The 22,251-nt window shown below is 35.4% G+C and overlaps 2 protein-coding genes across 2 annotated transcripts in view; one reads left to right on the forward strand and one right to left on the reverse strand.

Annotated features, from left to right (window-relative positions):
• LOC123529744 (uncharacterized) overlaps positions 1-22,251 on the forward strand; it is a 60,598-nt gene that overhangs the window by 14,449 nt on the left and 23,898 nt on the right. The window lies entirely within an intron of this gene.
• LOC123530337 (uncharacterized) lies at positions 2,772-21,151 on the reverse strand. The gene is made up of 4 exons (XM_053521772.1): positions 20,594-21,151; positions 11,096-11,528; positions 9,804-10,549; positions 2,772-9,205 (listed from the first exon to the last, which is right to left on the reverse strand). The coding sequence occupies exons 1-4, from the start codon at positions 20,786-20,788 to the stop codon at positions 8,849-8,851; spliced, it is 1,731 nt and encodes a 576-aa protein (XP_053377747.1). The 5' UTR covers positions 20,789-21,151; the 3' UTR covers positions 2,772-8,848.

Here is a 22,251-nt window from a genome sequence, read left to right on the forward strand (position 1 = left end):
TGATGCTATGTATATTAATTCAAAATTAAATTGTATGTAACATGAATTTCATTGCTCTTGTGATGCATCCATTTTTCGTCTAACCGATAACTATTTTAGTCCAGCTTTTTCAAAACTACTATGGAATTGCTTCTTGAAAAATTCAAGAAGGATATGAAGACATTTACATTTTTTTTATTTGCATGATTACATGTTTGCATGACATTGCCCATAAAACGGTGAATTTGTGCCACTTTTGCACTTTAACAATGGTCCCGACAGTTGATGCATTTTTACCTTTTGGTGTATTGCTGACATATTATTAACGTGTCGCATATGACAGATCACAAAGAATACGAAATAAAAATGTAAAAGTAGAAACTGAAGAAACTTAAAGCCAAATGAACGCAACCAAAATGTCACTACGTAAACAAGTTTTTTTTTTCACAAAACGCTACATTTCAAGATGGAAACGGCCTGCTTTATATCGTAATCGGAATAACATAGGCCAACATTAGAAAAATGATGCATTGATCACGACAGCACAGAAATAGTCATATAAATCATTCAAAACAGGAGGCGAAAACTCAAATTCGCATTTATTGCGCATTTTTTAAATATTGAGACATTTATATATCATAGAAAAGATTGATCTTGAAAGAATGCAATTATAACTATTCTACCCAGAGCCGGTTTTCCAAAATCTGCTATCAACTTTGCATCTTGCCACATGTTTTAATCAAAAGTTGTTGTTGTTGTTTTGGTACAAAATGCCAAAGCTTATACGTGGCTTGATCGTATTAAGATATTGGTTTCGGTTCACTACGGAACTCTAAAAGCTAAAACAACCATAAAGTACTCACAGTAGCTTCTTCCAATCTGTCATCCTTGCTAGGGAATGGTGAAACAGGTCCATCGCCAATGTCCTTTGGTCTTTCCCCGTTCTCCGATTGCCCGATATGGAGATCATGTTTAAAATCAATTGGTTGCGAGATATTCGTAATCTGCGCATCACTTTTTGGCTAAACATTACTCTTGTTTTCAGATTTCTTATTCATTTTACGCAAAATATTCTCTGATTATTCATTAATTTAAATCTTCAATAAAACCCTTTAAGAATATCCTTTTAGAGCATAGAAATAAAAGCAATTTATTTTCACAACAGGTCTTACGAAAAGCCGATTGATTTACTGTTCTAAAGCACGTTATGCGACATACATTATATTTGTTTCATAGATTTCATTGACAATTATAGGCTATATTAGCTGAGTATCGGGAATTTTATCGGAAATATTGCGCAACTTTATGAACACAATGTTTTTATTCGCTAAAGAACGATCGAACGCAAATTTTCAATACAAAACTAAATATCATTTTATTATATACTTATTTACACATATCAATATAAAAATAAATATTGTTTTAATTTGTTCTTTAGCTTGAATCAATTGGAAATTTTGCTGTAGATCAACATTTTAACTCTACGTACGACACACATTAAAATAACCTCACAAATGATATCAAATTCTGACATCAATACGTTTCCGTGAATAGAAACGATTCCTCCATTTCGCAGATTCGTTGATCATTCGCATATATTTTAACGTGTATGTCTGTTTGTTGTTTACATGTGTTGCTTGTGAACTTCCTTAATAGACAAATGTGTCCTTTGTGCTTTTTGACACATAAACACTTTCAGTCGAACAAACAAACAAACATTGCAACATCAGTAGGAGCTTGGAGTTCCGGTTACTTCAGTTCAGAATATAATAGGTAAGGATAGATTTCTTGGAAGCACAGAGCACCACAAACACAGCCTTAGAGCCATGCATTTGCAAAGTAGGCCCATAACAAAAAAAGAACCTGTAACGGAAAAATATTACAGACGGGTTGCTTCAAAAATCCAACAAGTACATTTTAATTTTATGCAAAATATAGATAGAGGGGGAGGAAGGGGTAGAAGGGGGGGGGGTGAAGGGGAAAGTAGAACAAGGATGAATATACAAAGGTAATGCTGTGTTCCTTAATCACAGGTACACTATAACGTAAATCACAGCAACTCAGACATTCATGTAACAAAGACAAACACACACACCCACACACAATTAATTAACTTAGGTAAACAGACAAGTAAGATATAACAACACTGTAGGACATCGCCCAAGGCACACAGACGCACAAGCACACAAACGTACACATATAAGCAGGAAAAAACAACAATCGGGCACCGCCTTAGGATTCCGGCAGCCAAAATTAAGATGGGCACGATAGCTTACTCACAGTAAAGGGGGAGGGGATGCCAAAACAAGGGAGCGCAATTGCAAGGGGAAAGGATGGGGCGATAGGGGGAGTGAGGAGAAAGAGGAAAGAAACGCTAACAACAAACAAGACAACATACGCAACACAAAATACAAGACAGACAGAAAACAAGTTGAAAATAGGGGCACCGCCTTGGAATGGTCAGTAACCTATATTAAGGAAACTGGAGGTTGAAACCCGTTTAGGGCATGCCAACCTCGCACTTACCCTATTTTCAACAAGTTAGACAACACAAAGTAAATAAAATCCCCGCTGAGAAAGGCTCTAACATTTGCGAAAAAAAAGATCATATTTATAAGAAAAACATAAAATTAAGGTAATTCTAAGGTATAATTACACCAATGTACTCAACAACTTGTCTGAAGGCCTAGCATTTAATGGCACGACTAAGAAAGCCTCAAGGCAAAATTCCACTCCCTTCGTCCGTTTTATGTAGGATTTAAAGAAAAGCATCATGGAGTCTTACACTTTATTAGTCATCGCACCATCAAATAGGAAAGCATAGAGATTAACTGTAGAGGGGTCAATCACCAAAAATGCGATGTGCTTCACGATTTTCGCATCGCATCCTCTTTTGATAAACTTTTTAACACATTTTACAAATATCTAATTAAAATAAGGACTATGTTTAATTTTCCGAATTTTATAAACTACATCTCCATAGTATTCCGGGTGTGTAAGTCCTTAAGTTTTAAAAGCGTTTTTAGGTTAGTATTATATTTCCCTAACAGTTCGGACGATCTGTAGTAAAATTTACTGAAAGCTTTCCGTAGCTTATGATGACGGTAACCATGTTGTAATAATGTTTTGGTGATATGAAGACTTCTATCATTAAAATCAGAAATAGTACTTTGTTTTTATTTTGCTACTTGTTTGCTTTTTTATAAAGACAAGTTTTATCGCTTGATATAACTCATAAATATATAAAAACTGATATCAAGATAAAGTAACATTTTTTTCAGCAGTTTCCTACTTTGGGTCTTCTTTTATTTCGTCAGGAAAATTCACGTTTATTGAAACTAATATATTCAATATTTTAAATCGTGTTTCCGTTGTTAACTTTCGTTCCGAAATGGTGCTTTATCTCAACTGATAATGTGGATAAACAATAAAAGGTAAGGTACACGAATATATACCTCCAAATGTCTTAACTGTTGGCGGAAGTAATCATTACATAAAAAAAACAAATTTCGTTTTTTATTATGTTTGATCTCCCTTTGACCATAAACTGATAAATACACGCATTACTGATACGTGTTTTACTGATACATGCCTTGAAATTCCGGATAAAGACATTATGAAGTGGCCACAACTCACATATCTTCGTTTTGAGATATTTGAGATAATGAACCAATGCTGAAATTTCAGAGATCTAGGTTAAACATCGTTTTCAGCAATTCTAACAATTGTTTATTTTCATTTCTTTACATATTGTTTTAAAATGGAAAACTTTTTCATTCAGTAGTACGGAACAGTACGGTGACAGTACGATAAAAATGTACTAGTAATGGGCAGGTAAATTAAGTGACAGGGGCCAGTTTCGTATTGCAGTCCAGGTAGGTTTTTTTAATAAAATAAGTGGAAGTATTTTAAAGGCATTTATATTCAATTGGTTATCTATGATATTTATAGAACTTAGGATTCCTGCAGACGAGTAATTGTGTAAAATAAATAAATACTTGAGTCGATTTTCCTAGCTCCATGTAGACGACCGGGTCTAAAATCTTACCTGAGGTAACGGAAGTTAGACGAAATGGAAACGGTCATAATTCCAACTAGATTCAGCTGAAATTTGCGGAAAAAGTAAACAGTTATGAGACACTTTTCTTACAACCATTATTTTCGTATGGTCACATGCTTGGAAATTAGACATATGTTTTATTAGGTCAGTTATTTGCAAATAATACGGTACAGGTCGCGCAAAGTGTGCTTTTATGCCATGTTTTGCCTCAAATTTTAGTGTCCTGACACCTGAGTTTTACTCGTTTTTATCATAGAAACAACGGAATCGACAAGCTGAAAATGTTACAATTATGAAGAAGTGCTAAGTATATTCAATACATCCGCTTTGCACTTCCCTGGCATTTCTCAAAATTGGATTGTTGTGGCTTTTTTGCACTGGTATCAACACATACTTGTGGAATTTGCAGACTTACTGTCCCTTGCCCCCATAATTGGTTTGCTTTTATCCGTTTACCAACAATTCTAAGAAGTTGATGTTTTTATTTATAGTCTCTTTTTCATAGATGAATTATGTCGATTTCAGAAAAGTCATTATGTTCATTTCTTTACAATAGTATTATCGTTTCCTTTAGATTTAATTGCAAATGGTAGTCTGTCAAAAACTTCATATGGCGGACTCAGAAAATATTAAATCAATGAAAAACTTACTTATTTTCTAATTTTAGGGCTCTGGCATAATTGCAAATACTACAAGTGTACAGGTTTTACAGTTGTAAAACTATAGTATCGCTATCTTGAAGTGTGCTGTCCTTTTCCGGATTTTAAGGCATACGTCAATAAAATTACAATTCTTTAGTAGCTTAGTAGCATAATAAACATGTTTTATTCGGTATTCAGTTTTCATATAAAACAAACCTCGTTCTGTCTGTGGTTTGGAGGTCTTCTGCAAAACAGCTTTTATAACTTCCATTTTTAGGGTTAGCCGCGAACAAATGCGTTGGTTTGACAGCAAGTTATCTTTGATGTATAAAGGTTAAAACAGATAGCATACAAATAAATGTGCATGTATTTTCAAATATTGTGTTGGTAAATAACATTCAATATGTAACGGTATCAATAATTGCAGCTTTTGTGGGGAAACAAAAAATTAGTTTGCATATCATGTTTCCTTACAACAAAGTACAAATACTTCTGTAAAAGTGAAGAAGACATTAAGCACTAACATGACCTCTCAGTAATTAATCAATACATGTAGGTGTTAATTAAGCTTTAATAGCACTTGCATTTTTGGGGATAGCAGCAAATAAATGTAGAAATTAAATATCATTACAACAATGTAAAACCAACATTGCATAAGTGGTGGCACATGTAGTACAAATATGGTCTTTTGATAAGTTAATAATCTTCAATATACAGGTGTATAGGTATTTATTACAGATTTTAGTACCTGTATTTTGAGAACAGTTGAAAATAGATTATATACATTACAATTCTACATCGATAAGTACTAACATGTCCTTTTTTATATATACAAATATATACATATATATGTGAGCAAGTTTGTCAAAAGGACATGTTAGTTTTTATGACACTTATACAAAGGTTGTTTTTCTTCATTATACACTTATGTGCCAAATTAATGTCCTCGAAATGGCCGCTAAGTTATTGATTTACAATGGACTGCAAATTTAAAGTGTGTTTTCTTCCAATTAAAATCCAATTAAGTGTAGGATAATTTCTCAGGGTAACAATCTATATTAGCACCTGAAGATTTTCTAAAAGGGAAGTTACTGGTTTGTTTACATTTTGATATTTCGCCTGCTAAAGTAACATGGGTAGAAGAGGAAAAGATTTGACTCCATCTGTGAAAGATACCATATTATCATTACATGAACATTGTTACAGTGGAAGAAAAAATGCAGAATTATTGAAAATAGATAGTTCTACAGTAAAAATGTGTTTAAAGCGTTTGAAACAGGCTGAAAGTTTAGAAATCATCAATGTAAACAAGCGGGTGGGGAAATGTGGAAGAAAAAAAAGAAGATAAATGTGAGGACAGATAGGGTGTTGTTAAAGGTGGTGAAAACTAACAGAAGGAATTAAGACTTTAACTGAATTAACAAGTGATTATAATAGAAGTACACCATATAAACTGTCAAAAAGAACTGTCCAGAGAAGATTGCATTTTTATGGATACTTCAGAAGAGTAGTATTAAAGGAAGACAACCACCTTCGCAGCCAGAAATAGAATAAAACGGAGGGCCTTTGCTAGATCTCATCTTCACTGGAAAACAGAAGAGGACTGGTCTAGAATAATATTCTCAGACAAAACCCTAGTAGTTATTGGCAAAGATAAGCGTGTTAACGAGGAGAAATGGTGACCCACGTGTTTAGGAGTGTACAAGGAAATGTATGTGCCCCTGTTGAGTGTTATGTTCTGGAGAAGTCTGACATATAAAAGTGTAGGTACCTTGGGACCTCTTGAAGGTAACATTAATTTTGGGAAGTGTATTGAAGTGCTTGATGAACATTTGTGGCCTGTAATTGCTAAACTTCCAACTGATAGGGCCTACATTTTCCAAGAAGATAATGCAACAGTTCTCACCTCTCGAGAGACCACACAGTGGAAACAGTAAAACCAGATTCCTTGCATGAACTGGCCTCCATAGTCCCCAGATATCAATATAATCGAAAATGTCTGGAAAACTTTGAAACTGAAACTACATAAAATGAAGGTGACATCAAATCTAGACAGGACCTTATTAATCATGTTCTGGAAATCTGGAGGTCCTTAACTCAAACTTACATAAAATCACTTTATCAGCAAATACCAAAACGAATGAGGGCAGTCTTAATAGCTAATAGCTAATGGATGTATTACCAAGTACTGAAAATTTCAAGTAAGTTCCTTTCTTAGTTTATTGACAATTTATTACCACCCATCTGATAAAAATTCCAATACTGGCGGCCATTGTAGGGACATTAATTTGGCACCTGACTAATGTATTTGGTACTGATTTATCAAATAATAAAGGTTTTCGCGTTGTTACCCTCGATTTATCGCCCTCATAGTTAATGCCTAGTTCGATCAGCTACTACTGTGTAGTGTAGTGAGACACAGGAAGTTTTTTCTGCACATGTACGTGACTGAACATACTTTAACTGCTCCTTCACCTCCGAGAATAGAGAGCAGTACGCTAAACTGTAGTAGCAGCTATATATAGCCCGTTGGAACTTCCCTAAAACATTCTTCTTTAGAATATTTTTGAAAATTATACAGGTCACATCAACATCCATACACACTTTGTCGCGGTCCTATGATCCATATACCTTTAAGGAGCATATAAGAACAATAAATTTAAATAAAACACTAAAAATACTGTAATTCCACAACGCCGTCAGCATTTTCTTTCTTTTCCCTAGATGAACCACACTTATCCTCTGGTTAAACTATAATTAAAATAACTAAGTGATATCCGTTAATTAGAGAAAGTTCGATGCAACAATAGTTCAACCATAGTTACAATAGTAGGTGATCAAACTAGTCCTAAATAATGATGAACCGTGGTAGATCAAACGATAAAATACAAGAAGGCTCTGTTTACTGTCATTCTTAGATGCTTATTAAAATAAAATCTGAAAAGTAGATCCCTCGGAAGCATCGAGAACAAGGCAAACAGTGAAAATTGCAGACTCGGTTTGATTGAGTCTGTTCATGAGCAGTAATGGAAAATGCAACACTGCCCACGCCCCCTAGCACCGGCTTAAGCAGTATTCAATCTTCAAATCTAAATGAGTTGAAATCAATGATCCCGAAGGACCAGAAAATATAATAACATGATGTAGAAAAAATATGCTGGAATTCATTCATTTGAGTAGTAACGTGCAAAACCTTGAGGCTATTTAATTTCATAATTTACGTTATAATGTTCTCTCACCGTTCCTCGCGTTCACCGTTGTTTATCACAGAATATTCAACGCTTGACTTACTTTTTTGTTGTACTAATAATCGAACAATACAAGAATGAAACTTTCAATACTAGCATCTGTGATAACAACCGTAAAAAAAATGCGTACATTACATTATATTACAAATGATTATATGAACAAAGATATAAATGGTGTGAACACTTAGTACTTTCATTAATAAATGAATTTCAGTTATAACAGTAATTGATTTTTTACCATTTGTCTTCATAAAGGGCCGACTCAAATAGATGTTAATTTTATGCATGTTATGGCATGTATCGTTAGAATATAAGTAACAATCATCAAAAAAGTTATTAAGTAAATCTGAAAAAGCAATAATAATTAAATAAAAAATAGTCACTTTAAGGACAATAGCTGTAGTGATTTACTGCTTCTGTATCCAAATAAAGGCAAAACAGTATTCAAATTAGACATAAAACATATCAAACATAAATTTACAACCCATCTCTGGTTGTTAAATGACATATAAAATCAATCATCCGTTGAACAAAAATACTAATATATCTGGAACTTTTACATGAACTTACAGTACATTACTTCAAATGTAAGAATATTTGGCCTACGACAGAACCCTATAAAACTTTATTTTATGTATTTATTAACAGTTTCAATTTTCCCATCATTTAGTGTAAAATAAAAAGTTGTCTTTGGAATCAAGGATTGAGACCAGTCTATGCATTTGTGTAAGAAAATTCCATTTTAGCCGGTGCCAGCACTATCCTTCCTCAAACCGAGTCTTTTAATATATTCTATGCTTCCAACCGATCTTCCTATAGATTTGTGGAACCTTTGTCTGCATATGATATTTTTGCACTGAGCTACCTAGATCACCCAGGTGAAATATGAACTGTCGCAGGTTTCTTTGGACTTAATGGTTTCATTCGCAACATGCAGTATTTGAAGGAGCTATCTTTAGACGATGAGTAATACCGTCTAGCACAGGCTTTTTGGGGACAACTGGTTTCTTTCGAGGAGTCGTTTGTGCAGCATTTGAAGTAGCTATCTTAAGATGACGAGTAGTACCGTCTAACACAGGTTTCTTTGGTACAACTGGTTTCTTTCGGAGAGTCGGTTGTGCAGCATTTGGTGTAGTTGTATGTTGAACAGTTTCATTTGTCTCATATGTCTTTGGTAACATTTGTGCTTTATGGTTTGACAATGTTTCTTCTGGTACTGCTCCAGATATGTTGTCTACAGGACGATTGTCTGCAATCGGAGCAGGTTTTGAGGATGGCTGAAAAAATATCAGTAACAGATTAATATAGTTTGTATAACTTTTGCAAACACGCTGTTTTTTGTTTGTTTGTTTTTTATTTTCAAATGTATATTGGATAAATGTCTTACACTCTGTTTGTCTACGTATTTTAAATTGTTGGTGCGATTTGAGTACATTCATAATTTTTATCGCTGTACTAAAGTTTATGCTTTGTCCCGATATATGTTATTTCACTGAACGCGTAAAAAATGTTTGTTCTTAAATTTCGCCCTATTTGCAAGCTCCATATAGAAGTTAAACATTTGAAGTGGTTGTAATTATGAAAAAAAGTTTTTCCCCATGTAAAATGTCTTTGCCCTTGAAATATTTGCTTCGTTTTTTATTTAGTACAATTGATACAGACGGTACAACTTTTACTTTAAGAATTTAACGGCATACTACAGGGCTGTTTACATTCAAATAAGAACTATTACGAATGAATTATAACATTGATTATAAAGAATTAGCCAGTATGTTCATCATGAAGATATCAGTATTCAAAATAAGGACAATCACATACTTGATCATCTATTGCTCTAGTTAATCTGTTATGTGAACCACCGTATGTTACACTTACGTTATATGTACCAACAGAACTTGCTCCGTCATTCGGTGTTCCATCTGAGCTTGAATCGGGGAAACAAGACTCTCCGGATATCGATTCTGCATTTATTTTTGGCAAACGCAGCTTTGGTTCACAAGAACATGTAAGCTTTCCATGATTCTTTATCAACATATTCTTAATGCCATCAGCCAGGTGCGTGAAAAGATTCTTGCTTGTGAGACATGTCAGAAGTTTGTTTTGTGCCAATTCAGCCTTTTGTGGATCTAGAAAATTGAGGGAGTGAATAACTTTCTTCCATAATGTTTCCTGTGCACCTATAGGTGCTTCAGAATAAATAATTGTATTATATAAGCCGTCATCGATGATCTGTATTGCCCACAAACTGTCAATAACGTGCTTAACGTTGAACTGCTTTTCTAGCTGACAGAGAAAACATAATTTTCTTCTTATACCGTCACGTTTGTTTTCTTCAAATTTTTCTATAATTTTCGCAGCGACATCTTCATTATGTTGTTCAATGTGCTTCATGAAACCCCTTAGAACACGCAAATCCCGTCCTTTGATTAGACTTAGAAGGACTCTAACCTGATCTTTTCTGTCACGAAGTTTTCTTACTGATGCACATTCGTCTTCAGTCAAACACCCCTCTGCTAAAAGACAGTCCGGGAGTTCACTTTCGTGAAAAATAATTCTGTCGACCAGGTCTTCGACATGAAACTGTAGAGCGTGTGCTAGGCATTCTCTTTCATCGCAGGAGTCTGAAAATATATATAAATGTATGGAAAGCTTTGTTACACGGCAGTGTCTTTAGATAAGATGGGTAAGATTATTTTCAAATTAAAAGTTCCACAAATTTTAGTATAAACATCTTGCATATATCCTTATAGGGATCACCCGGTGGGAATTACTTTTGATTTGGTACCTTTAGTTCTGAAAAGCGTTGGTGGTTTAGAGTGAGTTTAGGTGTGAACCATTAACCGGTTTAATCTCCCCATTGGGTGGTGTTTGAGCGTTCCTGGGTGCCCTCTAGTATTTTCCTTAGCTTGTTTGCTTTGTCTTCATTGTCTATAAATTTTATCTTCTTTATGTATTGCTGTTTGCATGTTCATTACAGTCAGCAAATTATTCAAGATTTGTTCAGTGTAAACAGTGAAAATAAGGTCAACATTATTTTTTGCATTGCTCGCATTTACTCTGTATTGATCAGCAAATAAAGAAACAACAAATCATGACTGCTTAAGACAGCTGGCTACTTACTACTTGCGACCGCTAAGGCAGCTTTACTGTACTTTGTACATGCTCACCTCTTTTGACATCAATTGCAGATTTAGGTCTTGGTCTAGTTGATACAGGCCTCTCCCTTAATCGCAACGAAAATCGGCCAAAGTCTAATGTCATTGGTGTTTTTGATGTAATGTAATGCACAGCGCCTTGATCATCATTCTTAGCCCCACGGGTAATGCTCTGTGATGGTTCTAAATGCACATGTGCCATCTCTTGATATAAAATTTTCGGCTCTGTTCTATAACTCTCACTTTCCTCAAATTCCGCTATTATTACTCTTTCAGTATTATCTGGTGTCGTTTGAGTATATACACTTTGAAATGTCTTGTTTCTCGCCTGTACTTCAAAAAGAATTTGAGCTTGTGTCTGGCGGATCGGTTCAGCGATTTTTCTTTCAAGGCTCTCTACTATGACATCTGACAATGTGTTCAATTGCTCGTCCAATGTTTTCATCTTAAACGAAAACACATAAAAAAATTTCTATACTTTCAGTAGAAGCACTACAGATGACAAACTTTTAGTATATAACTACCAGATGCGCTGACCCTTAAAAGTTATTAGATACTCTTACAAAGCAGTACAGTTGCATACTTCTCAAGCAGTGAGATATTTTCTGTAACGGCGCTTTAAAATACATTACCAATTTATTTTATAGTATTTAGAAACATGTAAAAAGAAATAAATTGAAATGATCATTGTTTTCAGCGTAATTATATCATTGATTAGTTTAAACTTTAAACTGTTAATTTTAACATTTGTTTTCTTTCTTTTTCTGTCAGTCAAAAAGTCATCTAAACCAGTCAGTACATTTATATTGAAATAATGTCTCTATCAGTTTAGTACGGTGGTATGTTTAGGACATGCAATTATTTTTTTTAAGATTAAATTATCTCGAGCTCACGACATACTATCTGGAGCGATCAACATCTTATCTCGTGCGCGCAACATATTATCTTGAGCGATCAACATCTTATCTCGAGCGATCAACATATTATCTTGAGCGATCAACATCTTATCTCGTGCGCACGACATCTTATCTTGAGCGATCAACATCTTATCTCGAGCGATCAACATATTATCTTGAGCGATCAACATCTTATCTCGTGCGCACGACATCTTATCTTGAGCGATCAGGATCTTATCTCGAGCGATCAACATATTATCTTGAGCGATCAACATCTTATCTCGTGCGCACGACATCTTATCTCGAGCGATCAACATCTTTTCTCGAGCGATCAACATATCATCTTGAGCGATCAACATCTTATCTTGAGCGATCAACATATCATCTTGAGCGATCAACATCTTATCTTGAGCGATCAACATATTATCTTGAGCGATCACCATCTTATATCGAGCGATCAACATATCATCTTGAGCGATCAACATATTATCTTGAGCGATACATGTTATATGTTGATCGCGCGAGATAAGATGTTGATCGCTCGTGATAAGATGTCGTGCGCACGAGATAAGATGTTGATCGCTCAAGATAATATGTTGATCGCTCGAGATAAGATGTTGATCGCTCGAGATAAGATGTTGATCGCTCGAGATAAGATGTCGTGCGCACAAGATAAGATGTTGATCGCTCGAAATAAGATGTTGATCGCTCAATATAAGATGTCGTGCGCACGAAATAAGAGGGACGAAAACAGAGGTTAAAACGTTTAAGGATAAATTGCAATTCTCTAGATAGGGTAGTTATATAACAAGAGGGTCAAGATAACCCTAATATAAGTAACATGTTTCAGTCGGAAAACTGACGCTTAAATATTAGAAAGTATGTCAGTAGGTCACTTTCATGGTCACTGACAGACAATTTTAAGTGGTGTGCAAAACTGTACATGTCATCCGTATTTCAAGGCTGTATCTTAAAAATCAGAAAGTAGGTCAGTCAAGTTCACAGTCAAGTGATCCCTAATCGCTTGGGTCATCAGGTATAATTAAAGTCTAGGAAATATGACCTAATAATTTTTGAAGTATTATTTCCTATATAACTCATAATTATAACAAGTGACCCCCAGGGCGGGGCCTCTTTTCACCCTAGGGGCATAATTTGTACAGACATGTTAGAGATCCACAAGGCAATGTTACACACCAAATATCAAATGCCTAGGCCTTGAACTTTCAGACAAGAACATCTTTAATATTTTCCTATATAAGTCTATGGTAAACTTGGTACCCCCAGGGCAGGGCCTCTTTTCACCCTAGGGACATAATTTGAACAATTTTGATAGAGAAACACAAGGAAAGGCAACAAACTTAATATAGGACTTGTAGTTTCAGGCAAGAAGATTTTTAATGTTATTTTTTCCTATATAAGTCTATGTAAATCATAAGAACCACACACCCCCACCCCCCACGGGGCAGAGCCTCTTTTCACCCCATGGGCATAATTTGAATTATTTTGGTAGAGGACCACAACGCAATGCTACATAAAAAATATAAAAGGCCTAGGTTATGTGGTTTTAGACAAGAAGATTTTTAAAGTGTTTTACTATATAAGTCTATGTAAAATGTGTAAACCCCGGGGCATGGCCTCTTTTCACCCCAGGGGCACAATTTGAACAATCTTGATAGAGGACCATAAGATAATGTCACATGCCAAATATCAAGACTCTATGCCTTGTGGTTTTGGACAAGAAGATTTTGCATGGAATTAAATTCTTTGTCTTTGAACAATTTTGAAAGGGGACCACCGAAGGATCATTCCTGTGAAGTCTGGAGTAATTCTGTCCAGTGGTTTTCAAGATGAAGATTTTTTAGAAAATGTTGATGGACGCACGACTGGCGACGGATGACTGGCGACGGCAATTGAGCGGTCACAAAAGCTCACCATGAGCCTTTGGCTCAGGTCAAGTGAGCTAAAAATGGCAAAATAATCTGGTATAATTTAGCAACTGCAAAATTCAAGAGAATGGTACGAAGTAGAAACTATGCATCAGATCTTGTTTATAAACTTTCTTTCTCATGGAAACATATGACAATTTTGCTTTACATTTTATTCCAAAATTTTAGAAGATGAGCTGTCAAGTGTGAATTCATATATATCCAAACAAAATATACTAAAGATTCCTGACAAATTTCAGTTTTCCCTCCAAAAATGTTACAGCTGAGAAATGGCCATTTTAGAGCTGTAACTTTCAATTGTAAAATTTTACAGCTGTATTTTTGAGACCGTCATATTTTACATCTGAAAATTTCAACTGTATTTCTGGTAAATTTTCCACTTACAGGTCTTTTACAGCTGTAATACAGATATTTTACAGACGTTTTACAGCTGTTTGTTCCTAATTTGTTCTTGTTTAATTTTTTGTGTGATCGTAAAGCGTATTTATGCATTCATTTACGTGAGAAAATAAAGCATTTGGTTTTGAATTTCAGAATACATGCATTAAAGTGAGATTTTTATGCGCCTATGAACTATTCACTATTGAAAAGCAGCTAAAAACAAGATGAAATATACATGTAGTTTAAGTACTCTTTAAACTTATGAATTTGCAAAGGGCTGCCACGAATAAGATTAAGTAATAGAAAACCAAAATATTTGAAAACAAACAACATGTTAACGTGGTGGATATAAAATGAAAAAGTAGTTTTAACTTTGTAACATTTAGAAATATAGTGATATATCCTATATATCATTTGAAAAAATGCAGAACATATCGCTAATGACTACACTGTACCAAGACAATTATTTGTCAAAATACCTTATAGATTCCTTTCTTATATTTACATGTTTACATTATATTTCCTTTCCATTTATATAATATTATGAATTGCATATAATTTGTAGCATTTAGCATTAAAATCAGTTTCCTGGCCATTCTGTTCGCCAGACGGAACAACTGCGACGTCATCTAAGGAACGTTCTCCCTGAGTATACGTTGTCAAAACAGCGGTCGGTTGTCACTAAGCAGCGATGACGTAACTTTTCTTTCCTTTTACTGTTCATATGAAATGAACGTCAAAAGTTTCAATGGATAAGAATAGGGCGAATGTAAATATTAAAATGTGAAACACCCCGGCTTAAGCGGAATTCTATTTAAGCCAGCATCACATTAAACTAGTTCTCAAAGCGTCCCAATCCGTCCTAAAATATTGTAAAACGGGCTGCTATCTGGCTAGAACGTTTGTACTTTGGCCGGAAAATATCTATAATGCGATCGTAGTTAGTTCATAAACAGTTCTTGATACGTCCATCGCGTCTTTATCCCGTCTGAAGTCCGTTTATAGTAAGTTCAGTTCGAAAAAAATGCCTGTTTACCCCATGTGGACACCGTTTGTGGGCAGTCAAAGTCCGTCTGTACTCAGATTAAAGAAGTTTGTAACTCGACCAACTCGTTCTGATTACGTCCTCATCTCTCCCTAGTACGTTCAGAACGTAAATTGCAATCACGTTCTGGCCAAATGGCTATTAAAACCCATCACGTTTCGCCCAGTTCTCATTCTCGTTTGTCTCTTCAAACTCTCAAGACACAAAACAATCCACAGCAATAGGCAAGTATCAATATGACTCCAAAGAAAAGTGAAGCCAAACAGAGACGGGACGTAAAGTGTTAAAGCAGTAAAAGACCAATTTCTCACAGAAGCCGATACAGAGTCTCCTGAGTCAGCCCCTGAATGTGAAAGTCGAAAGTATGAGCGTCGTAATTTATTCCCTGCACCTTCTGAAGACTCTGTCTGCAAGTCCGAGGATGAAGGAGGACAGAGTGAGAAAGTCAAAGAAGAAAAAAACAAAGGCATAAACTTGGCTAAACCTTGTGCCCAAATCTTGAACCTGTACGGCAACGGCATGTATTTATACCCTAACTTGTGTAATTGTACTGCAGACGGGTTCGACGTTGTAGGAACTGTGAATAAACGTAATAAACGTACTAAAATCGTGCGCAGCGAACTGAGACCATATTGTAAACTCTTAGAGCTGTTTAAAAACGTATTGCAAACTTAGTATTTTATTTTGATCGTATTCAGACGTAATAAAGACGCACTAAGGACGTAATACGGTCTTTCAGTGAACGGGTTAAGCAAGCTACAAACGGATCCGGTCGGAGTGCACACGTACTGTAATTGACGCCCGATCGCATTACGTCATACCACGTCTCTAGTACGTTCGAAGTACGCGGTTCAGTTCTTAGTACGTCCATCTCGTTTTAAGTACATTGTCAGTCCGTCTAACTTAGGACGAAATGATCGGCAGAAATTTTTGAGTAGGCTCAAAGTTCTGGAGCACCATTCCCGTTCAACCCCGTCCGAGCCTGTCCATAAAGTTCTTAGACTGTAGAACGTCGCTACTATTCCGTTGCCACACAGTTTGAGCCCGTTCGGCTACATTTTTAGAACGTACTGAAAACGAGCTTGGTGTAATGGGGGTATAAGGAAATTTGAATGGACTCCCTAATCCCAAAGGGCCTGAAAATCTAACAACAATGAATCCGGGTACGGAGAAACTATTTTACAACCGTCACATTGCAGTATAAGGGTAAATAATTTTTTGAAATGATCTTTTGGAAGCATGCAAAATGATAGCAAACTTGGTTTTCTTGAGTCCTATTAAGGAGGTAATGTAATGTAAACTGCCTCACGCCCCTAGCACTGGCTTAAACGGTGATCTATTTTAACAAAATTGAACCAATGTTAAAACTGTTTGAAACAAGGCTTCTAGTGTGTTTTTATAAGTACAGTTAAGTTTCTTCTATGTTAGCCTATTTTATATACAATGTACATGTCACACACATTTTTGAACCTAATGCAATAATTTGAATAATTATGGTAGACATTACAAATCTGATATCACACGCCAAATATTAAGGCTCTAGGCTATTATCGGTTCAGCATGTTTTTGACGAATTGGAATATTTTGAACAATCTTGGTAGAGGGTCGCAGAAGAACTATTTGTGTAAAATGATTTAAAAATCGGGCTTGCAGTTTCAAACATGAAGGTTTTTAAACTTTCCACTATATACATGTAGGGAAAAGTGACCACGCCCTCTGGCGGCCATGTTTTTTGACAAATCAAAACAAACAGTTTTGGTAGAGGGTCACACAGGGACCATTTGTGGAAAATCGTTTTAGAATCGGGGAAGCAGTTTCATATTTTTATTCATGTTAAATTATTCTAAAGTCGGGCAACTATTTTCACACAAGAATGTTTTTAAAGTTTCCACTAAATACATATAGGGAAAAATGACGCCCTCTGGTGGCCATTTTTTTTATTTTATTTTATGTTTATTTTATTTATTTATTTATTTACTTTTTTTTTGTTTTGATCAATCAAAATAATTTTGAGCAATCCTTGTAGAGGGTCACACAGAGACCATTTGTGTAAAATTATTCTAAAATCGGGGAAGCAGTCTCATACAATTTTTAAGATTTTTTTTAAGATTTTTAAAGTTTTCACTATATGTATATAGGGAAAAGAGTCCACGCCCTCTAGAGACCATGTTTTTTTGTGTTGTTGTTTTTTTTTGACGAATCGGTATAATTTGAAAAATCTTGGTAGAGGGTGACATAAGGACCATTATTGGGAAATTATTTCAAAATCGGATCATCGGTTTATGAGGTCGTTTGAAGTTTTCTTTCTATTTCTAGCTCTGGCAAACCCTATGAGCTACCAAGCTGAACCGTTTGAACAACTCTGGTAGAGGACCACCCAAGGAACATCCTGGCCATGTTTCATATAAAAAAATCCATTTATTGGTTTTGGAGATGTCGTCCAAACACAAATGTTAACGACGGACGGACGACTTGACGCACACACGCAACAACGTGATCACAATAGCTCACCGTGAGCACTTTGTGCTCAGGTGAGCTAAAAAAAATATGTAACGTCCACCGCTCAAGGCAGAAGTGTTGCAAAAAATCACATTTTGCACGTCTTGATTAAGATGTGACTTACGATATGTTCACTTTAATGTAACCTGCTATAGGATAACTGCTCTCTTGTTGGTAGCTGTTGTGAATAATATGTTGCTTTATAAACTATTATTTAAAACTTGGAAAGCAAGTGACCAAACTCATATTTGATGAATTTCTATCATTTCAGTATAAATGTTCTCTAGATACCTGATATAAATATTTTCAATCAAACAACGATTTTAAAACGAAAACCAAATAACCTATATATACATACGCATAGGCGTAGGAGTGGTGGGGGGGGGGGGGGGGGGGCAGCGGGGGCCAGGCCCCCCAAAGCTAGGACAGGGGAGCCAAACTATAGTTTGCCTCACCCCCTGCCCCCCCCCCAACCCCCACCCCCACAACATTTTGGAAAAGGGATATAACTTGCAGTCTAATATAACATTTGTTTGATTACATTTTATAAAAATAATATATCACTGAGCGCAGTCACTGCAGTTCCGGTTTGAGTGTCTACAAAATCTATGTAGGCCTAACTATTAGTCCTGTTTACGCATGTAAAAGTCACACACACACACACACACACACACATATATATATATATATATATATATATATATATACATGTATATATATATATATTTTTTTTTTATTTATTTTTTTTTTTCATTGTCCATTCAAGGGAAATGATATTTCCACAACTTTATATACACAATTAGACAAATGCAGCGCTAATTGATTGTATGTCAAGGGCTTCAACAGAAGAATGTAAAAAATGGCACACTTAAGGTATTGGACCCGTAATAGCAATGTTTAAAAAATAGCATTTGCTTGGTATATTCTTAAAGTTGACCATGTTCCACACTGTGTTGCAAATTTTAAACAACTTTTACCGTGCCATTTTTTGTAAATTTTGTATAATCTATGGTATTCCCTCAAGCTCAAGTAGAGACAAATTTCAGTGTGATGGCCACTGTCTAAAACGTTTACAGATAATTCATTACAGCATTAATTTTGATAAAAGAAACACCAAACTATTGTTAAACAATTATAAAACACAAAATAAAACTGTAAATATATTTTTTTTCTAGGGTGCCTCAAGTAAACAAATTTAATGAGACAGATTTCTACCTCCAACATTGAGGTCGAATCCTGTGGGTCTGTTTTGAATTTTGCTCACTTCATTCAAAACTTGGGGCAGAAGTAAAACCTACCTGCATTTCTTCCACAATATGTAATCTAAAGAATGAAGGCAAAATAGAGAACTTTTACCGCATGTAACTCGGTATTTTTAAAGATGTATAACTCTACCCCTCCTTATTCAGAAGTAAATTCACTTTGAACAGCAAAAAAATCGCTTACAAAATGAAAATTGGCCAATTTTGTACAATCTATCCATAATAAGTCTTGAAAGAAGTAAAAACTTACTAGAAAAATGAAAATATGGAGAATACTTTGCCGCTACCTCCACCCCCCTCAAACCGCCGGTCGAAACGGTTGCCCCCTTCCCCCATCCCTCGCTCCTACGCCCATGATACATAGGAGGAAATCAATTAACGGTTATTTTGCGATAACCCATGCGCGTGCAAATTATTGACGTCATTTCTATGTATAGAAAGATTCAGGTGCGTGGGACGAAGTGTAGTTCATATCGTAAGAAGTAGTTACTTTTTTCTAACACTGTTGATACTAGTATGTCGTGTTAGAATCAAAATAACAAGTTTTAAAGTCTGATTTATCGTAGAATAACCAGAATATTTCGTTGTAATGCGAAACAATATATCATTCAGGCCTACAATAAACCACACTTTGGGAACTTATTTTTTCTTAAAAAGGATAAATAAATGATGTTTAAATATGGTTGATTTTAAGCTGGTTTAATCATTTAAAGGGAAAAAATGCCATCTCTTATGCTATTTGACTATTTTACTTCATCAGGGATTTCTTATTTGTTTTCATGTTTGCATGTATTTGCCCATAAAACGGTGAATCTGTGTCTCTGTTGTACAAAAGAAAGGTCAGAGTAATGCATTTATACATTTTTGTTGGTGTATCATTGACGTGTCGCATATAAACGAATCACAAAGCATACGAAAACAAATGTTTAAATTGAAACCGAAGAGGTTTAAAGCCAAACTCAATCGCAGTCAAAGTACACGTCAACAACATATTTTCCAAAAATGACATTTCTACAAGCGTTAAGTTTTGGTTTGGTAGAAATAGTCTGCTACGCTATGAATAGCAACATAGCAGACATAAAACTTCATTTAAAAGAAGTCAGCTCAGATGTAGTCAGATAAGTCATTAAAACGGGTTAAGTACCAAGCTCAAAGACATTGTTATTTTTTAATACTGCATTAAAGTTTATATATTAACTCTTATCATGCTGGACACGATTGAGTATGCCTTTGCGACCAGTGTAGATGACGTAAGTATCTTTTGGTACGCACCCATTGGTTCATAAAGAATGCGGTTAAAACTTTACTACCAAGAGCAGGCTTTTCTGAGTATGCTGACGAGTTATTTTTAACACTGCATCTAGTCATACTTTATAACTCAAATGTTTATTACAAGAGGTCAAAGCTATTTGACGATATTAAGATAAAACTATATGACTTCTATCTACTACAGACTTAAACAACTACGAGATACTCACATTTACAACTTCCGAGCAGTTTTCATTGCTAGGACGCGGTGAAACAGGTCCATCATCAACGTCTACAGGTCTTTCCTGGTACTTCTCCTTTCCGATATGGAGATCATGTTTAAAACCAAATGGTGGTGAGATGTCCGCAAACTGCACATCACTCTTTGGCAAAAGATTCCTTTTGGTTTCAGTTTTTTTATTCATTTTACGCCAGTCTTTGAATATCCAATAACTCTTAACATGAAAAATACCTGCGAACAAAATTTTTCAATAAAACTCTATAAGAATATCCTTTTAGCCTAAGAAAACCAAGCAAAATAAAAGCAAGTTTTAACATAGGTCATTGTTAAAATAGATCCGTTTACTGTTAAAATTTAAAATCTAATAAAGCACTTCATGCACTTTTTCATACTGAACAGATATTTATGATCTTGATCAATATTTAGATAGCTCAGAGCTGAAGCATTTGGGATTATAAATGACAATTATTACGTTTATCAATTCACTTTACCTTGAAGTCGTTCTTTATTTAACAAAAAGTAGCAAAATACACGTCTATTTATCATTTAATTTATGATTCTCACTGCCTATCATGCGAAATAAATTGAATTTTTGTGTTTCCAAATTACTAAAATAGAAAATACGGAAACTCCACAGGTCGCTCAACAAGACAATAATAAATAGTTTGCAGCCTCGGTTTGTCTGGGCCTGTTCATGAACGGTAGCTACTGTCCACGCCCACTAGCCTGAGGTTGAGTACAACTCAGCATTTACGCATGTTACAAGTACCAAAACCATTTTAAACATAAAATCGCGGTACGAAAACAACAGCTGCATAAAGGTCTTCGGGCTTTTTATTGGTGAATGGAAAAATATTCTCCCTAGGTACCAGAAAAATATCTTGGAATAACGTGCCCTTGATCGCTGGGGTTTCGAAACCCCATTTTGATCGAAGAAGCTATACGGCTGAATTGCGTAAGGTCGTTGAACTACCCAGGACCATGCGCGTGTCTAAAACAAATCGTGGGTTCTCCACATTAAAAGCAAGAATGTCACCATATCCCTTAGACAGTATCGGCGTGACATACAATTACAGTATGTGAATATAGTGCATAGCTCGTAAATAGATATATGACCTACGAGATAAGCGCTAATTTCATACAGTGTCACTTCAACCACTTTTTTATCTACAACACAATTTAATATAAACGGACTTAGTATGTTGAAAATCAACTGATGAATGAAATATGATATTTCGTTCCTGCCCTTTAAGATAATACAAATTTAGGTCATTGATAGCAACATTTTGATTTTGTAGATAACATAGATAAATTGCAGTATAATGGAATTACTTCTAATTACTATTAATTCTACGACCTCAGTTTACTGTCATGTAAAAACAACAAAAGTTGATTCACTGATTGGGCACATATAGTTCACTAATGTTAAATAATCAAGGGGCGATATCAGTAGTAGGGTTCGGACAGTTTCGGAATTTGCCTGCAGCCCTGCAGCCATACCACGTGACTATGACGTCATCAATGACCGCGCACGAACAATGGGAAAGGTATCCTATGACCGCGCACGAACAATGGGGAAGGTATCCTATGACCGCGCACGAACAATGGGGAGGGTATCCTATGACCGCGCACGAACAATGGAAGGGT

Source organism: Mercenaria mercenaria, chromosome 13, assembly GCF_021730395.1.
Source record: "Mercenaria mercenaria strain notata chromosome 13, MADL_Memer_1, whole genome shotgun sequence".
In the NCBI taxonomy this organism is placed as follows: domain Eukaryota; kingdom Metazoa; phylum Mollusca; class Bivalvia; order Venerida; family Veneridae; genus Mercenaria; species Mercenaria mercenaria.